We start from the raw sequence: 19,490 nt of genomic DNA, 5'->3' as shown, positions 1-19,490 counted from the left end.
CCATTTATCTATCAGGTGGTATCTAGGACTTGAATTAACCACAGCTAATACCCCCACGAAACTGCATGGCCAAAGACAGACACTCTGGTGATATTTCTTCTTACTCTGATTGCACAGCTGTAAGAGCTGATGGGAAGAAACCCTCAACAGGATTTTTATCTATTTTCTCATCAGTTACTTTTTCTCACTGATGTGATGGTTATATAGAGTGACTCAAAGCAATGCAGAAATTTTACTCAGACCTATAAGGTTGCTACAAAAGAGAATTCTAAATACTCTAAATAGGTTGCTCCTTTTTCAATGTGAAATCTGCCTAATAGTGCGATCTTAGATGGACACAAATGCAATGTGCATGACTACTTTTCTTGAGTACAAATTTGTGGTATTTCTACATGTGGCTTCTAAATTACCTAACAAGAGGATGCTATAGCAGCAAGAGGGGCCAGATCACATATGTCTCTAAAACAGGGCAGAAGGTGCCAATAAACACATGTACAAATGATACAGATTAAAGCTCTTCCAGTGTGAACTGGATGGACTGTTTTAGACAAGCTTTAATCTTTACAGCTAGGGTGACAGTCACGTAAGTTCATACTGAAAAAGTATGTAGCACTCAGGCTCAGGAACTGGGGTCCAGGGTGTGTGGTAGAGAAATATTTAAAGGGACACTGTCAAGGTTAGAGGGACCAAATTTACCGTTTGTTTCTTTCCAGTTTGCTGAGCAGCCCACTTGATTCATTCCACTTTTCCCCTTGAATCCACCCACACCACCCCCTGACATTTTAACATGCGCTTTCAATGACAAAAACTCAAATGGCACCAGCCCAACATACAGGCGCAACTTTACAACAACAAACCAGAGTGAATGTATGATGGAGACGGTCTTTGGAAAGGAAAGATTTCAGTTTCAGGCTTTTAATGGGTTATTGTTAAACAGTGAGGAAAATGATTTGAAAAATTATGAAAAAAATACCTTGACAGTGTCCTTTTAACCAGTGCAGCAGAGAGAGAAATAAACTGTAAATAACAGCCCAACAGCCACGTCAAGTTTAGTTTTTGATAGCAGTAAAATCAAGGCTTAACACACAGCATGACAGAAGCATTCTGTTAGCTCAGAAGCTGCAATCACCAGAGAAATAAGAAACAAGACTGTACAGAAATCAAAATGGGAACGTCAAGGCAAAGAAATGGGCAAAAGAAAGGCAATGTGAGCAGGGAGGTGGAGGATGTGGGGGTGCTGTTGGGGGTAGTGACAGAGGGAGATGAGAGTCAGGGAGCAGTGAGTAAAGCAAAACTTAAAAAAGGAGGGGAAGGGGACACAACACAATAATAAAAACCACAAAATCAAACCAAATGACTACTGCCACATCTGACTGACACCAGAAGACAGCACTGCATCTCCGGTACACCATCCTAACTCAAGGCTAGAAGCATAGTTGTCAGCTGTCAGGCCTCATCCCTTGGCTGCCCAGTTAAGCAAGCACAGCAATGTTGCCAGTGAGACCAGAACTAATTCTGAAACCTGTTTTCTTTTGTTTTAATTTACATTTTGAAATAAAATATTTAGAAAACAGTAAATATTTACCTAGAATAAAAACAATACTGACTGGAAGAAAATCAAAATGTGCTTCAGATTTTAGATACATTTAAATCATGAATCTGTTTCTAAAACTAAACTAGAAATATGTTCTATTTCACAATGACACTTTGACAATGAAAACTGCCCACTAAATGCCCTGTTTCAGGTCATTCCGTTCCTTGTTTCATTAATCTCTTGTTTCATTAATTATGCAAAGAAGTTGGACTACTGGCAACTATTAAATACAAGTTGAAGAATTTAAGTTTTACCTGACCGTTTTATTCTAGGTTCTTAAACTGCAGCCTGAGAAAGAAACTTAGCAAATGATTACAGAGAATCTAGCACTATGTTAGGTGACAACTGAATTTCTCTATTACAACACAGAGAGAACCATGTAACAGCAAACTGAGCAGCAGTTTTTGCTTTTATTTTTTGGGGGGGAAAAAAAAAACCAACCTCTTAACAGCATCTAGTAAGTGATCAAATAAAAGATTACCACCTGAAATAGATTTTGGCTATACATTTTCTGGAGATTTTCAGCCTCATTACTCTAAATGGGTAGGATCCTAATGTTTTAGTCTTGTAGATTATACAGCGCATACCTGAACACAGCTGGAGGAGAGACAGCCTGCGTGTCTAGTGTATGCAGAATAAATTTGGGGAGAATCAAGCAGCTTTCTGGACAAGGTCCTGATCCTGGAAAAAGTCCCCTCAAAAAAGCAGCTCTTTTAGGTTCTAGACCTCTGGTTGCATCCTATCATTACAAGCTCTATCAGTCTTCAAACACATTATTCAATCAGCATAAGATCTCTAGCAGCAGAGCAGAATGAAGGTGAGTCCAGGTAGGGTGTAGAATACAGAAAGTTCTGAAATCCTGCTAGAGAAATTGTCATGTATACACACTGGCCAGACCGGGCAAATAAAAGCCCACAGTGAATCTCTGACACTCCCATTTCTACACACTTCCAGAATTATGATAAAATGGAAAAATAAAATTAGTCCCATTGGTAAGACCTGGAAGAAATTCACATCTGAAGAACCTAATTCAGATTCCCAAATAGCTATGGTATATGATATATAGCTATAACTGAAGGGAAATATTAGGACGTCAGGCATATCCTCAATCCAAATAAAATTCAATGTGATTCTAAAAAGAGAAATTATTACCCTCTTCCCTTTATTGACTTTTTTTTAGGACCTTCCAAGAAGTGCTCAGGAGACTACAGGGGATGACTCTTGGCTGACTGGGCCAAAGGCTTAACTTGAAGGCCCCAGAATGTGGTACTGCTTATGCCCTGCAGCCAGGGATCACTGAGAACACCTGTACCTGCTGAGCAGTGCCCAGGAACCTTCAGGGCTGCACCCTTTGATGCTTAGGAGACAATGTGGTATTGAGGAGCAAGCTGGGGTCAGCTGCATGCAAGGTAAATGCCTTAACCCCTGTACCATCTTTTCGGGTCTTCCCCTTCACTCAACTCTTACAACTTATAAGCTATTTTTTAGGGGATATAAATTACTTCCCTGAAGCAGCATTAGGCTATATAAGAGAAAGCACAAAAATCATGCTTGACCTATTCATTCCAGCTATTTCTAACACACGGAGAAGTGTGTAGCAAACTCTTGTTGAGCAAATTAATATTGTTTAGAGAAGCAAAGCTGGTATTCTAACTATTATAACTATAATCATAACTATATTTGAGTGTAAGTAACATTTTGCAACTTCAGGAACATTAAAGAAAGATTTGTTAGATTTATAAAAAGCACAAATTTGCAGTTATAATTTTAAAAGGTAAAGACAGTAGGATGTTTCCACAAAGGAAGATGAAGCTGAAAAGGTCAACAGGCCTTTACCAAAAGTATAATGACCTAAGCACAACTCTATATGAACACAAAAGTTAAAACTTGCTAAGTTATGCTGGGTAGTGAGTATATCCAATTAACCATTCTTTTAAGAGACTTCCTCATTCTCTTCTTGTAAGAGTCTTCTATTCTTTCTCTTAAAGGGTTGAATCATTCACAAGAAAAATATCCAGTTACTTGGTCCTTGGATCTCATGTGGTAACATCTGTGTGTCTCAACAGGAGACAACAGAATACTACAGTACTATAAGAATTTGATCCAGATATTTTACCCCCAATAGACCAAACCAAAACCAGAAAATCTAATGTCTCTGAGTTCTCGCTGGTATATAGCAGATGCAAAAAACATTGTTACTTCCCCCTTCTCCCCCACCAATCCATGTTTTCCATGATTCCCCAAATAAGAATATCCTATTTTCCAACATTCTTCATTTAAAGCTTGTTTTAACACTGGATTTTACACTGGATGGGGTGGCTCCATTATCAGTCAACCTAAGGGCAGTTGCTGAATTAGTTCTGATTATTTTTATAAGTCTGGAAGACATTATAAGGATAGCCTATATTAGAATCCCAAAAATAAGTTCTTTTTCTAGTCATCCAGAGCCATAAAGTAGGCTTCTCCTGTGTCAAAAACACACACAAAAGCCCAATATTCCAACTGACCATGCAGGAACAGAGAAAACAGAAAACAATCTCTTTCAGAGATTCTTGGTGATTAAAGTAATAGTAAGGTAATAAAAAAAAAGTCTGCTATGTGATTCCCCACCCACCATAACACCAAAATGACTGGGAATGGTGATATAGTCTTAAGAAAGCATTACAAAAAGTATCTGTAAACCTCTGAAGTCAACTAGTGACCTTGTACGAGATGAGAGAATTTCTACAACTAACAAGAGAATTATTAAACCATCCTCTTTCCTACTGAGGCTGTCCATAAAGAATGAGAGAATACACCCTACGTAATTCATTAATTTTCTACAGAAAAATCATTGGTTTAGTCAGTTTCACTCATAGGTAGGTCTTGCTATAATTATAATAATTATAGTAATTATTAACACAAAGTTCTCTGAGAAGAAAATTCAGCTGATGTAATCCCATAGGCAGTTAAGTTACACACACTTACCCCCATTTCCCTGAAATATCAGCCAGGTGTAGAAGAACAAGTATGGGGATTTCAGCTTGAAACCAGGCAATGGATTCTGGCTATACAATTTGCCTATATTGACTTTGGCCAAATAAATGTCTGGGCTTTAGATTCTGCCCCTGCAAAATGGGAAAATGAAACTACTGACCTAAGTCATGTGAGTAATTATAAGAGTAAATTACTAAGTACTGGGTATGTACTCTTGTCCACAAATAATTGTAGTACAAGTTAAAAACCAGTCTACTTGGTTAATAGTTATGTATTTCTACTCAAAGTTAGAGTACTAGAAAAAAAAAAAGATACAGAAATGGTAACCTGGGGTCAGAGCCATAGTACAGCAGGTAGGGCACTTGCCTTGCACATGCTGCCCCAGGTTTGATCCCTGATACCCCAACAGTCCTCCAAGCCCTGCCAGTAGTGATCCCTTAGCAGAGTCAGGGGTCAGCCCTGAGCACTGCGATGTGTGGCCCCAAAACAAATAAAAGAAATGTTAATCTAAATCCCTATATTTAATTTCAGCTAAGTAAAACTGAAAGCTGCAAAGAATTTTTCCCAAATTTGAGAATGATTAAGGAATCATCCCATTCATACTTGGCTACTGAACCAAAGACAAACAGCAATTTTTTAAAAATCCTGTAAACTAGCAAAGGGATGGATGTTAGAACATTATATAACTAAAACTCAATAATGAAAAACTTTGTAACTATGGTGGGGGGGGGGGAAGTCCTGTAAAGACTAGCTAAAAGACAATTTCAAATTTCACTAAGAAAAAAATGTAAGCACGTTTTTCTGTATACAAAATGCTGAAAACCATATGCCAACAATTATATACTACAGTACATACACTCAGGAGATAAAGAACTTATACCAAAGTATCAGTTAACACTTTACTTCCTTAACTGAGAAAAGTCTTGCTACAAAAAACATATCATGTAATTAAATATTTAATACACAAGCTATTTATCTCATTTCATATGTTCCTGGATTGGTGATTAGTTGCAGGTCTCTTAAGAGTAAGGAGAAATTTCTTAATTTTCGCCAAAAAAAAAAAACAACAGGAAAAAAAAGCACTGCTCTAAAGAGCCAGCCTACCAATTAGTCTAATTAGAAGCAAAATCCTATACCCTTAGCTTTAGTGTTCTCATTATCCTTCAGAGATCTCTTAGATTTAAAGATTCTGCCCACAGAGCCTTTCCAATATCCACATGAAGCTGTAACTCATTTTCAAAAATTCTCTCCTTACACAAAAATCTCTCCTCACTCTTGCTCTCCAACTCCAGAAACTACCATAGCTATTATCACTTTCTATCTAAACCTTCCTACAGCTTCCTTGACTTTGTGTTACTGGTGTAACTTTTGTTTTGGTGGGGGAGGGGGTAAAGGAAGGGTTTCTGAGAAGAAAAACAGTTAAATCATAACAATATCTAATATTCCTAATGTTCATAAGTTTGCTATATAGCAGAAGTCACTAGAATTTAAGCCCTTGAAGGCTGAAATACATCTCCAGTGTCTTCGAGAATATATACCTGGATTTAGTTAATGCTCTAAATAACACTGACTGTAAACTGCTTGAAAAAATAAAACCCCATCCAAAAAAACAATGACAACAATAACAAAAAAAAAATGGGTGAAACAATATAGGAAAAAAAATGGGAGCCCATTATATTACTCTTTCTACTTTAGTGACTGAAATTATCCATTAAAACCACAAGTGGAGGAGGATTACTCCATGGCTTAGAGGCCAGTCGGGCATTCTAGGGGAAAGGGCAGCTCAGATAGAGAAGGGAGCGCCAAATAAAGGGTGTTTGGAGGATCTTCCCAGGAGGGGAGATGCATGTTGAAAGTAGACTATGGACTGAACATGATTGTCACTCAATGCCTCTTTTGCAGACCACAACACCCAAAAGGAGAGAGAGAGAACAAAAGGGAATACCCTGCCACAGAGGCAGGGTGGGATGGGGGGAAGGGGGTAGGAGGGATACTGGGATCATGGTGGTGGAAAATGGGCACTGGTGGAAGGATGGGTATTTGATCACTGTATAATCAAAACCCAAGCACAAAAATTTGTAAATCTACAACTGTACCTCATGGTGTATCACCAGTAAAAAAAAAAAAAAAAAAAAAAAAAAAACCCACAAGTGGGTTGGACTAAAGAGATAGCTCAAAGAGACACATACATACATTTTAAAAAAAAAAAAAGGTGTGGCGTGCATAAAGCTCCAAGCTGATTTCCTGCACCTCACATACTCCCGCACCCTAGCAATGCCAGGTGCATCCCTGTTAGCCTAGTTCCACTGGGCCAGAGTACCAAACCACCATGCCTGCACCAAAAATAGCCTCCTGCCTCCCAAAACACTAGTAGAGATGAGCCTAGTAAAAAATTGGGGGGAAAAATTACTTGTGTTCAAGTTCCATTAGACTTTGGGGTCTTAAATGCCAGGTTCTATCGTTTTGGTACAGAATAGTAGGAACAATAATAAATCCATTCTCTGCAAAGTTTGTCCTCATAAATCCTAAAGAAACCTTGTAAAAAGCCTAGATAAAAATAGATAGGACATCCAATAACTATCACAAAATTCCAGTTGTATTCTGATCACTTTCAACAAAAGCCAAACTGTCATTCATGTTAAAAATATCCTTCCTACTTAATATATTTAAAAAATGCAATATTCTTATATCCTGTGAACTGAATACTGCCTTACTCCGACCTGGAACTGGTAAAACTTCCACTGCCTAAAAATTTTATAATTTCCACCCCTAAAAATCAGTATGTACATTGTTAAGTCTCTCTCCTTCTCTCACACCAAATATCACTTCCTGGGGCCAGAGTATATTGCTCAAAGGTCTGGTGTTTTACATGCAGGAGACCTGAGTTCAATCCTTGATAGATGGTACCCCGATCACTGACAAAAGCGACCCCTGAGCACTACCCCGTAAGGCCCAGGACAAAAAATGCAAAGTATCACCTCCATGTTACTGCCATACTATAAACACATAAAGTCTGTATGTCTTCCATCCAGTGAATCATTTAACCTATCTAAGCCCATGACTACTATCACCACGCTTTTAGTCCATCACAAGCTTGAGCCTACATACAAAACTGAAGTCATAAAGAGGACACAGAGCTAAAGGACACAGGGATACAATACAAAGGAACAAAGGTGTCAGTTGCACTGTATTATGTGTCACAGCCGAATAAAGATTAAGTGTTAAACTCCTCTTCATTAAATGTCTTCAATATGTGCCTAAGCAGGGATGTAAATTTATACCCAAATATAATCCCTCTTTCTAGTTCAGAGATAAGGAACAATCAGAAAAAATACATCATTTCTACTCCCAGTTCATATTTGTATTTGTGTGTACATTTCATCCATATACTTTCCCAAAATTGTTTTGAACGAAACTAAAATTATGTCTTCAAGCGCTCTTTGTAGTCAACTTACAGCTTGTCCATTGGCTTCATAAAGGGGACATTTCTGCTTGATCTTAGCCAATTCCATGTTTACTTGTTTGCTGACCACAGCCATGGGATTCCCTCCTATAAGAAACTCATTCAATTAAAATCATCATTCCTATAAAAAAAAATCTTACACCAAATTATTTTTACTCAAAAATTTAAATATTCAAAGCAGAGTATATGAATTATACATTTAAATATCCAAAATGAAATAAATATGTAAAGTAAAAGCAAAATTACCTATGATTCCACAAATTTGCTAATATTTTATTACTAGTCCTTCTAAATACGTGCATGTTATATTATAGAAAAGAAATATAGCACCTTTGTTGCTTTATAATCTTGCTGGAGCGATAGCACAGCGTGTAGGGCGTTCGCCTTACAAGCGGCCAACATGGCCGACCCGAGTTCGATTCCTCCGCCCCTCTCGGAGAGCCCGGCAAGCTACCGAGAGTATTCGATATGCCAAACACAGTAACAACAAAGTCTCCAATGGAGACGTTACTGGGCCCGCTCGAGCAATTTGACGATCAACGGGAGGGCCTTTACCTTTACCAATTTAGCAATAAATTGTGGATATAATTTCATATTACTATGAAGCTATATAACTTAGTAGCTATACATGTGATCTGTAATGTTCCATTAAGCCACATTAAAAACGCTCCAAACACAAAATAATCCAACTCTTTATTTTTCTAGGATAATTTCCGAGAATCAATCTGCTAAGTCAAAGCATATGTATAATTTATATTTTGAATATACTAACATATGCTAATCTTAAAGATTACTTGCCAATTTATACTCTCATAGAAACTATAGCCTAAGTAAATATATTTTAAAACAGCAACTTTATCTTTAAAGTATAAAATTAAGTCTGGGAAGAAGACTGAAAAAGGCTGGAACGCATGCTCTGCATATGGCACCCTTGGGTTCAACACCCAGCAGTGTATGGTCCCTCCCCTCCTCCTAGCATGGGCAGAAGTAACCCCTGAACACCAATGAGTAGCACCCTGAGGTCATCCCTCTGAATGCTCAAAACCAAAATAAACTAATAAATAAATTGAAAATATAAGCTAAACAATCCTTTGAATTGTAACCTTGTAATTATATAATAAGTTATTACTTACCAAGGCCTGTGACTACCATAGCTCCAAGATCAGCTACATAGTTTCCTTTGCGGAATGTAGCAACTCGTCCACCCACACGATCCTGTTTATTAGAAATTAAATCAAGCATATATTAACCATAGAATATCCCAGGGTAAGATGCCAGAATTTTAATATAAAAAGAAACATATAGGGCCAGGAAAATAACCGGCAGTTGGAGCACATGCTTTTGCATGTAGGAGCCCTGGTTCAACTCCCAGCATAGCATGGTCCCCTGAGCACCACCAGGAGTGGCCCCCCAACAATGCCAAAAGGGGGGGGCGGAAGCACAGTTTAGAATTTTTATTAAATATTGTGGGGGGTTGGAGCAATAGCACAGCAGGTAGGGTATTTGCCTTGCATGCGGCCGACCGGGATTTGATTCCCAGCATCCCCTGAGCACCGTAACCCCTATGCATTGCCAGGTGTGATCCAAAAAGCAAAAATAAATAAACATTGTGGGCATAAAGATCAAATTAAGCTTAACTGAACAACTACTCTTTAAAGGCCAGAAGATATATCTGTTACAGGTACTAATCTCTACCTAGCTGTCTGATTCGATGCAGAGGCTGAATAAAGGTCACCAATATAGAAACTATTCACAAATTCCAACATGTGTCATCTTTCTACCATCATGTTCTAATTCTTGAATTCGGTCTCCAAGTCAACTTGATAACTAACAAATTCTTGCCTGGGAACAATGTGTCTGTTAAGTATGAATACTGTTTATACCTCTTTCCTAAATAAGCATAAGCAAACTTCTTTGCTAAGAATTTTCTAGTGTGGTGAAATAATGCTGAGCTGTAGTGATACTTAAACTACATGAGTATTCTGCAAACTCCAAACAAAACAAAAACAAAACATATATGCTGCATATGATATATATATATAAATCCTAATGATCCTATTATAGGATCCTATTATATTTGTTCTTTGCTCATAATATACATAAATGTCTTGGGAATTAAAAACGAATTTTACTAAGATTACAAGAGGAATTTTACTTCCCCACGCTCTATTTGAAATATTTTTAGAACTGAGTAAAAACAATTTGAATTGCATGGCACAAAAACTTAAAAAAAAAAAAACTTTCTAAGTTTTAAAGCCTTTGAGATATACCCAGAGGCATTTGAAGCTATTCCTGGCAGTGCTAGGGAATCATGTAGTGTCAGGGATCAAACGAAAGGGTTCAACATGCAGAGGATGTACTCCAGCACTTTGAGCCTCTCTCTGCCCTCACATTTCGAAAACTTTTCAAAAATTTGGAATTGTTTAGGTTAACTGAAAGGATTTGTTTCTGCAGGGGCCTCCTCTACAATGTCCAGGAGCAGGAGGCCCACTTCCATTTTGGATAAGACTGGGTCTGGTGATATGGGGCACTGATAGGGGAAGCCATGATCTATATCCCCCCCACCCTCTCTCCTCTCCTCTCCCTCTCCTCTCTCGCTTCTCTCTCTCTCCTCTCTCCTCTCTGTCTCTCTAAATTTTGGGCCACACCTAACAGTGCTTGAGAGTTACTCCTGGCTCTGTGGTGGGGAATCACTCTCCCAGCAATGCTCTGTGCTAGGTACCCAAACTTAGGCCTCCTGTAGGTACCAAAACTTAGGCCTCCTGCTCGCAAATCATGCAATCAGCCCACTGCTGAGCAGTTTGCTGAGAGAAAGAAGGAAAGTGCCATGGGAGGGTGCGGCGTGGGTGGGGAGGGTGGGCTGGTGGTGGGAAATGTACACTGGTGAAGGGACAGGTATTGAAACATTATATGACTGGAACCCAATCATGAACAACTTTGTAACTGTGTGTCTTATGGTGATACATACAATAGATTAAGAACATGCTGATGATTTACAAACTCGGACACTTTTTCAAAAGGTTTAAAGTCAAATATGCATTGTAGCACTGCAGCACTGTCCTCCCATTGTTCACCCATTGTTCATCAATTTGCTTGAGTGGGCACCAGTAACGTCTCCATAGTGAGACTTACTACTGATTTTGGCATATGGAATACACCAGGGGGAGCTTGCCAGGCTCTGCCGTGTGGGCAGGATACTCTCGGTAGCTTGCCGGGCTCTCCGAGAGGGACAGAGGAATTGAACCCAGGTCAGCCACGTGCAAGGCAAACACCCTACCCACTGTGCTAGTGCTCCAGCCCAAATATGCATTAGCCAATATAAATAAGGCTATCCAAAATACTTGTAAATATTATCCCAGTTTGGTTTTAGAGTTCCAATTGTCTGACTCCTTAATTTACAACCGATCATTTTCTTAGGTTCTTACCCTGGCTTCTAGCAGAGTAACATCCATTCCAAAACTTTGTAATTGACGAGCGGCTGCCAAGCCTGAGACACCAGAGCCTATAATTATTACCTTTCCTGTCTTTTTAGCTAAAAGTAGGAAAACAAACAAGAAAACAAAAATAGTAAGCTGTATGTTTAAGAGTTTGTATTCATCTTTTTTAATCACGAAAATCTCCAAGGTTCTTACAAGAAAACAATTTATTTTCAAAATATAGCATCTGAATACAAATTAGCAAATATATGAAAATTTTAAGTTTTAAATAAGTGCTAAAAACTCATAAATGAAATCCTTTTAAATTTACCCTCATTACCACAACCATATGTCTTGTTTCCTCAATCCTCTGTAAACTTATAAATAATCTGCTTTATCTACCTCACAATTACACAGGAATAATTCATCACAGTTGTACTAGGATAATTCAATCCGTTAACTGACTTATTTATAGAGTTATTTTCTTTTCTCTTTTGCAGGAGAGAGCTGTGCAGTCAGTGGTACTTGAGGTTCTGTGGTGAAGGGGATCTAATTCACCATGAAAAGTTGCATGCATTTTAGTCCTCTAAGTCATCTCCCCAGTCCAGTCATTTCTTTAAGCTTTAGCTCTGAAATCTTTTGTATTCCTTAATGAACAATTGAAGTTTCATAAAAATTCTGAAAATATCCCTAACCCTTGAATTTCTGGCAGACATTATTCACACACCATAAGATGGATAAAGAGCATTTAAAGTATATAAATGCAACCTTAAGCAATATAAAAACAAGTCAGGGAAAACCTGAAATTACCTGCTTTTATAACAGACTCCTCTCTTCTTTTTCCTTTTGGGCCACTCCAACCAGTGCTCAAAAAACTATGCAGTGTTCTTGCATGCAAAGTATGAGCTTCAGGGGCCGGTGCGATACTGCAGTGGGTACAGCATTTGCCTTGCACACGGCCAACCCGGGTTCAATCCCCGGCATCCCATATGGCCCCCCAAGCACGCCAGGAGTAATTCCTGAGTGCAAAGCCAGGAGTAACCCCTGAGCATTGCTGAGTATGACCCAAAAAGCAAAAATAAATAAACAAACAAACAAACAAAAGAGCATGAACTTCAACCCTTAGAATTATTTCCCTCCTGGCCCTACTTCTTCCATTTAAAAAATATTTTAGCTCTTGATTTTTCTTAAACTGGAAACTATAGGAGGACAAAGAGATAGAACAGAAGGTAAGGTACTTGCCTTGTACACAGTGAACCAAGGCTGGATCCCTAGCATTTCATATGGTTCCCCAAACCCTACCAGGAGGGGTAACCTGAGCCCAGAGCCAGGATTAAGCCTAAGCAGTGCTGGGGTTAGCCCCAAATCAAAACCAAGGGGCTGGAGCAATAGCACAGCAGGTAGAGCATTTGCCTTGCATGCGGCCGACCCAGGTTCAATTCCCAGCATCTCATATGGTCTCCTGAGCACCACCAGGAGTAATTCCTGAGTGCACGAGCCAGGAGTAAACCCTGTGCATTGCTGGGTGTGACCCAAAAAGCAAAAAAAAAAAAAGAAAAAAAAAAGGTTACTTCTTCCAAATCAAAACCAAACAAACACAAAAATGGAACTTTACTAAGTATTATGCCAGAAATTTCCTAAAATGCACATTTAAATTTTAAGATTAACATAGAATTATTTTCTTCTAAATACTGTCACTGTATCACTGTCATCCCGTCCTTCGATTTACTCGAGCAGGCACCAGTAATGTCTCCATTCATCCCAGCCCTGAGATTTTAGCAGCCTCTCCTTACTCATCTTTCCCAAAGTATTGGAGGCTCTTTCAGGGTCAGGGGAATGAGACCCGTTATTATTACTGTTTTTGGCATATTGAATATACCACAGCTAGCTTGCCAGGTTCTGCCATGTGGGCAAGATATTCTCGGTAGTTTGCCGGGCTCTCTGAGAGACATACATATATATCTGAATCTTCTGAATCTGAATCTTCTAAATACAGATTCAAAAAACATAAAAAAAATACTCAAATCTCTTGAAAATAAGAATCTAGATCATATCATAGAATGTAGAAAATTACATGATCCTTTAATAGAAACATCAACAGGGATCTTACTTGGAAGGGGTTTTATCCTCTTATAAATGCCGAAGTTAATGAGGCCGTGACGCTCTAAGTAGCTGTGAACTCGGTGGACAAGCACAGTATCACCTATAGAATACAAATAAATTTTTAAGCATTTATGTTTTTCGCATAAAATTCTTTATTCTCTTATTTTCCACTATTTCCAATAATTCTATACACCTTTTCATTGTTGCACGGTCATATTTAACTCCTTTAAAAAAGTGATTCTTTCTGGAAAAAACCTGAGTGCCCGAGAACAGATGACTGTTAAAGAAACTTTGGTACACTTACACAACGGAGTACTATGTAGCTGTTAGAAAAGACGAAGTCATGAAATTTATATACAAGTGGTACTACATGGAAAGTATCACGTTAAGCGAAATGACTCAGAAAGAAAGGGATAGACATAGAAAGATTGCATTCATCTGGGGAACATAAAGTAACAAAATAAAAGACTAACACCCAAGAATAGCCGAGATTAGTACCAGGAATTTTACTCCATGGCTTGGAGGCCAGCCACACATGCTAGGGGAAAAGGGAGCTCAGATAGAGAAGGGAGCACCAAATAAAGGGTGTTGGGAGGATCCTCCCAGGATGGGAGAAGCATGCTGAAAGTAGACTACAGACCAAACATGATTGCCACTCAGTGCCTCTTTTGCAAACCACAATACCCAAAAGGAGAGAAAGAACAAAAGGGAGTGCCCTGCCACGGGGGGGGGGGGGGGGGGGGGGGGGGGGATGGGATACTGGGACCCGTGGTGGTGGAAAATGAGCACTGGTGGAGGGATGGGTACTTGATCACTGTATAATTAAAACCCAAGCACAAAAATTTGTAAGTCTACAACTGTACCTCATGGTGTTTCACTAATAAAAATTAAAAAATAAAAAATAAAAAAAATTAAAAAGTGATTCTTTGATTAGGTTTTAAGGTCCCAAAAATGCTATCACATTAATTCAAAATTTTTAATAATTACATTTTACTCATACCAATGAGAATAGCTCGTAACAAAATTTAAAAAAAAGAAAAAACATGAAAAATCTGTGTTTGTGGGGATGTGCTAAGAAAGAAACTCATCCACTGCTGGTGGGAATGTTCTTTCAACCTCTGGAAAACAGTATGGAGATTTCTCAGGAAAAGTAGAAACAGAACTCCCATTTAACCAAACAATTCCACTTCTTGGTATTTACCACAGGATACGAAAACATTAATAAAAAAAAAACACCATTATTTATCGTAGACTTCGTTGAATAGGACATGGAATTAACCTAGGCATTCATGACAGATGAGTAGATAACAGAGGTGTGGTATACACAAAAAGAAATACTATGCAGCTACAAGAAAGGATGAAACCATGCAAATGGCGGCCACTACTGCAGCCATGCGACATCATATGTTATTCATAACCAGCAATAGAAAACAATTGTCTACTGTTGCCTTTTCAGCAGATCTGAGTGTTGGGGTAAAATCCCAAATAATAATGGTGGGTTTGGTGTCAAAATATTGAACGTAATCAAAGTAGAGAGAGAGTAAAGTGGAAATCATCTGCCCCACGGTAGGGGGAGGGTGTGGGATGGGGGTATACTGAGGTTTTTGGTGGTAGAGAATGGGCACTGGTAAAGATACGGGTGTTTCATGGGTATGACCAGGACTTAAACCTGAAAGCTTTGTAACTGCTCTCATAGTGATTCAATAAATAAAATTATAAAAAATGAAAAAAAAATACAGCCCAAAACTAATCTTAATGAAATCACTACTTACTGTTGTAAGGTGCTTCTAATTGTTGGAGAGTAGCTTCAAATGTCAGCTGAATCTTTGGATTATCCAACCATAACTGCAGCTGTTATTTAAGTAATAGAAATTGTTAACAGGCAGATATAAGACATTTGACTAATTTAAAATATATTTAAATTTATGAACTTTCATTAAAACAAAGAAAGTGAAAAATGCAATCATGTCATTGGAATTAAAGAAACTGAGATACTTTATCTAAAAAAATAAAAAACCTAGTAACCTAACAATATTATACAGCTTGAAGAAAGCAACTAGGATTTAAACTTGTATTACAATGACTCCAGACATACCACATAAATGAAATACACAAAAACATAACCAATTCAATAGGGTAAAGGGAGAAAATGTCAAGAATAACACCTTGGTTTCTGGCTTGCAAAATGCTACTCACTAAATGAGAACCACTAACAAAACAAAAGAAAAGACTGTTGGTGGGCTAGAGTGACAATACAGCGGGCAGGGCATTAGCCTTGCATGCAGCTGATGTGGGTTCAATCCTTGGCATCACATATAGTCCCCCGAGCAATGCCAGTAGTAATTCCTGAGTGCAGAGCCAGGAGTAACCCCTGAGCATCACTGGATGTGACCTAAAAAGCCAAAAAAAAAAAAAAAAAAAAAAAAAAAGAGAAGAGCCTGTTGGCCAGCCAAGTCAAGAGAGAATCAGGGAAACAAAAGGAAAAACAAAAATATTATGTTAAACTGAGGGCATGGTGTGTTTAAAGAGAAAGTAATAGTTAAGTTTTCTTTTGGGGATCTCAACAAGGAGTCCTCAAAGGACTGGAGCACACTCCTTGCATATGGAGGTCCTAAATTATCCCCAGTACTGTTATGATCGACCCTGGAAACAAACAGGACCAAACATGGAAACTTCAGGCATACAGCCCGGCCACTGGCTGGATGGACTCCAGGCATCTGGTTGGCTTGGGAGGCACCCCTCCACACACACACACAAAAAGCAGGCATGCTATAAGGACATCTCAGTGCTAAATACAGAAGAATTAAACAACTTAGGAAAAACAAAAAGAAATTAATTTTGCTGTGTGTCACCCTAGAGTGTAACACAAGTGCTCTAAAAAGTAACCCACCCGCCTCTATTCTGTGGCTAAAAAAATTCTGTTGAGGGGCTGGAGTGACAGCACAGCAGGTAGGGTGTTTGCCTTGCACAGGGCCAACCTGGGTTCGATTCCCAGCATCCCATATGGTTCCCTGAGCACTGCCAGGAGTAATTCCTGAGTGCAGAGCCAGGAATAACCCCTGTGCATCGCCGGGTATGACCCAAAATAGAAAAAAAAAGAATTCTTGAACAAAAGTTATAAATGAGGGGCTGGAGCAACAGCACAGCGGGTAGGGTGTTTGCCTTGCACGCAGCTGACCTAAGTTCGATTCCCAGCATCCCATATGGTCCCCCAAGCACCGCCAGGAGTAATTCCTGAGTGCATGAACCAGGAGTAACTCCTGTGCATCTCTGGGTGTGACCCAAAAAGCAAAAAAAAAAAAAGTTAGAAATGAAAAATTCAAATAGGGCCTAAGAAACAGCTAAAAGGAGTCAGATACACACCCATTATATGCAAGATTGCATGTTCAATCTCTGGCCCCACATGCTGCTTTCTGCTCCACTACACCATCACTGTGTACAGCGTTAGTGGCTTCAAGCAACATACCATCAGGCCTGTACTACTGAATCAAGTATTGCTAGGAATGGTCCCTGAGCCCCCAATTACAATGGGAGGTCCCAAAAAAGGAAGAAAAACTCAGAGAAGAAATATAAATGACTAATCGAAAAATCAGTCAGCTCAAGTAATCAAAGAAACCAAAATCAATCATTTAAGCCAGAGGAAGATGTTGAACTGGATGAACAGAACAAAATAAGGATTTCTCATTACATGGGAAAGACAATGAGATTATTTGAAAGAGCATTTTTAAAAAAATGTATTAATAAAAAATTCTTATTGTGCTAAGTTATATGAAAAGAATCAAAGAAGTAAGCTCTCAATTCTGTGCTTAAAAAAAAAAGATACTACAAAGAGTTATTATGCCTGTTTTGCAAGGCACAGGTTCAATTCCTGAAAACACATGGTTCCCAAAGCAATACCAGGTATGATTCTTGAGTTGTAAGTAGACCAAATATCACCAAACGTTGTCACCAAAAATTTATCAAAACCAAGAAAATAAAAAAACAAAACAAAAAATTAAGTCCACAAAAAAATTACATTTATTCTTTTATAAATACCTGAAAGGGGAAAAATAATTTAAAAATTATTTCCTCTCTTTGTATAGTTGCCCTATAGTAGCTACAAAAATAATTCACACTTTTTGTAATCTAGGTTAAAAAAAAAGTCAAATATCATCTCACACCACAGAGACTGGCCCACATCCAAAAGAACAAAAGCAACCGGTGTTGGTGCGGATATGGTGAGAAAGGGACCTTCCTTCACGGCCGGTGGGAATGCTGACTGGTTCGGCCCTTTTGGAAAACAGTATGGAGACGATTCTCAAAAAATCAGAGATTGAGCTTCCATTTGAACCAGCAATACCACTCCTGGGAATATATCCCAGAGAGGCAAAAAAGTACAGTTGAAGTGACATCTGCACTTATTTGTTCATTGCAGCACTGTTTACAATAGCCAGAAACTGGAAAAAAAAAAAACACAACTGAGTGCCCAAGAACAGATGACTGGTTAAAGAAACTTTGGTACATCTACACAATGGAGTACTATGTAGCTGTTAGAAAAGATAAAGTCAAGAAATTTACATACAAGTGGTACTATATGGAAAATATCATGCTAAGCGAAATGAGTCAGAAAGAGAGGGACAGACATAGAAAGGCCGCATTCATCTGGGGAACACAAAGTAACGAAACAGGTGACTAACACCCAAGAATAGCCAGGATAAGTACAGGAGGTTTACTCCATGGCTTGGAAGTCAGCCGCACATGCTAGGGGAAAAGGGAGCTCAAATAGAGAAGGGAGCACCAAATAAAGGGTGTTGGAAGATCCTCCCAGGATGGGAGATGCATGCTGAAAGTAGACTACAGACCGAACATGATTGCCACTCAATGCCTCTTTTGCAAACCACAGCACCCAAAAGGAGAGAGAGAATGAAAGGGAACGCCCTGCCACAGAGGCGGGGTGGGATGGGAGGGATGGGGGATTGGGAGGGATACTGGGATCATTGGTGGTGGAGAATGGGCACTGGTGGAGGGATAGGTACTTGATCATTGTATAACTGAAACCCAAGCACAAAAATTTGCAAGTCTACAACTGTACCCCATGGTATTTCACTAATAAAAATTTAAAATAAATAAAATGCATCTCTATTTTTAAAAATAAATAAATATAAAAAAACAAATACAATATGAAACTTACTGTATGGTACAAATTATAATCCAGGTGAAAAAAAGCAAACATAACACGAAACTTACTGTGCGGTTTCTAATAAACAGAAAAACCTTCTGGGTCTGTTGTGGTCCACTGATGATATCCGGAAAACAAGCTGCTTCTTGAGAAGTCATGCGGTCATGAGGAAGTCTACTCTGGAAAGCAGCACCCTCCACACCTAGCAAAGAAAGCAAAGAACTTCTGGGAAAAGTGCAAGTGAACACAAAATTAGGGATGACGTGCTTAAAACTCATTTTGTCTAAAGAACCACTATCATGCTTTGTTCCATCTTTCAAACTGGATATCATCTCCTTTAAAAATATAATAAAGAAAGGAAAAAAGTCTCTGGGGTTTGGGAGATCGTTCAAGGGCTATTGTGTATGCCTTATATGTAGAGGCCCCAGGTTGATTCCAGGCACCACACGTTTTAGGTGTAGCCCTAAAAGTAAAAGTAAAAGTAAAGGCCCTCCTGTCGTTCGTTGTTCGTAGATTTGCTCGAGCGGGCCCAGTAACGTCTCCATTGGAGACTTTGTTGTTACTGTGTCTGGCATATCGAATACGTCACGGGGAGCTTGCCAGGCTCTGCCGTGCGGGCGAGATACTCTCGGTAGCTTGCCGGGCTCTCCGAGAGGGGCGGAGGAATCGAACTCGGGTCGGCCATGTTGGCTGCGTGCAAGGCAAACGCCCTACAGCTGTGCTATCGCTCCAGCCCCGCTGTGCTATCGCTCCAGTTTGCCGGGAGTGATAGCACAGAGG

General features: G+C 39.0%; 1 protein-coding gene across 2 annotated transcripts in view; it reads right to left on the bottom strand.

The window, feature by feature from the left end:
* KDM1A (lysine demethylase 1A) overlaps positions 1 to 19,490 on the bottom strand; it is a 67,040-nt gene that overhangs the window by 18,090 nt on the left and 29,460 nt on the right. For both annotated transcript variants that reach the window (XM_056123822.1, XM_056123823.1), the window contains 6 exons: positions 18,779 to 18,912; positions 15,325 to 15,403; positions 13,560 to 13,652; positions 11,459 to 11,565; positions 9,167 to 9,248; positions 8,026 to 8,120 (listed from right to left, as the gene is read on the bottom strand). In XM_056123822.1, the coding sequence (XP_055979797.1) occupies positions 8,026 to 8,120; positions 9,167 to 9,248; positions 11,459 to 11,565; positions 13,560 to 13,652; positions 15,325 to 15,403; positions 18,779 to 18,912 (590 nt within the window). The remainder of the gene's footprint in view (positions 1 to 8,025; positions 8,121 to 9,166; positions 9,249 to 11,458; positions 11,566 to 13,559; positions 13,653 to 15,324; positions 15,404 to 18,778; positions 18,913 to 19,490) is intronic.

This window comes from Sorex fumeus, unplaced genomic scaffold (assembly GCF_029834395.1).
Source record: "Sorex fumeus unplaced genomic scaffold, SorFum_2.1 ptg000047l, whole genome shotgun sequence".
Lineage (NCBI taxonomy): Eukaryota > Metazoa > Chordata > Mammalia > Eulipotyphla > Soricidae > Sorex > Sorex fumeus.
The sequence above is the reverse complement of the archived record's forward strand: the minus strand, read 5'-3'. Positions and strand labels throughout refer to the sequence as shown.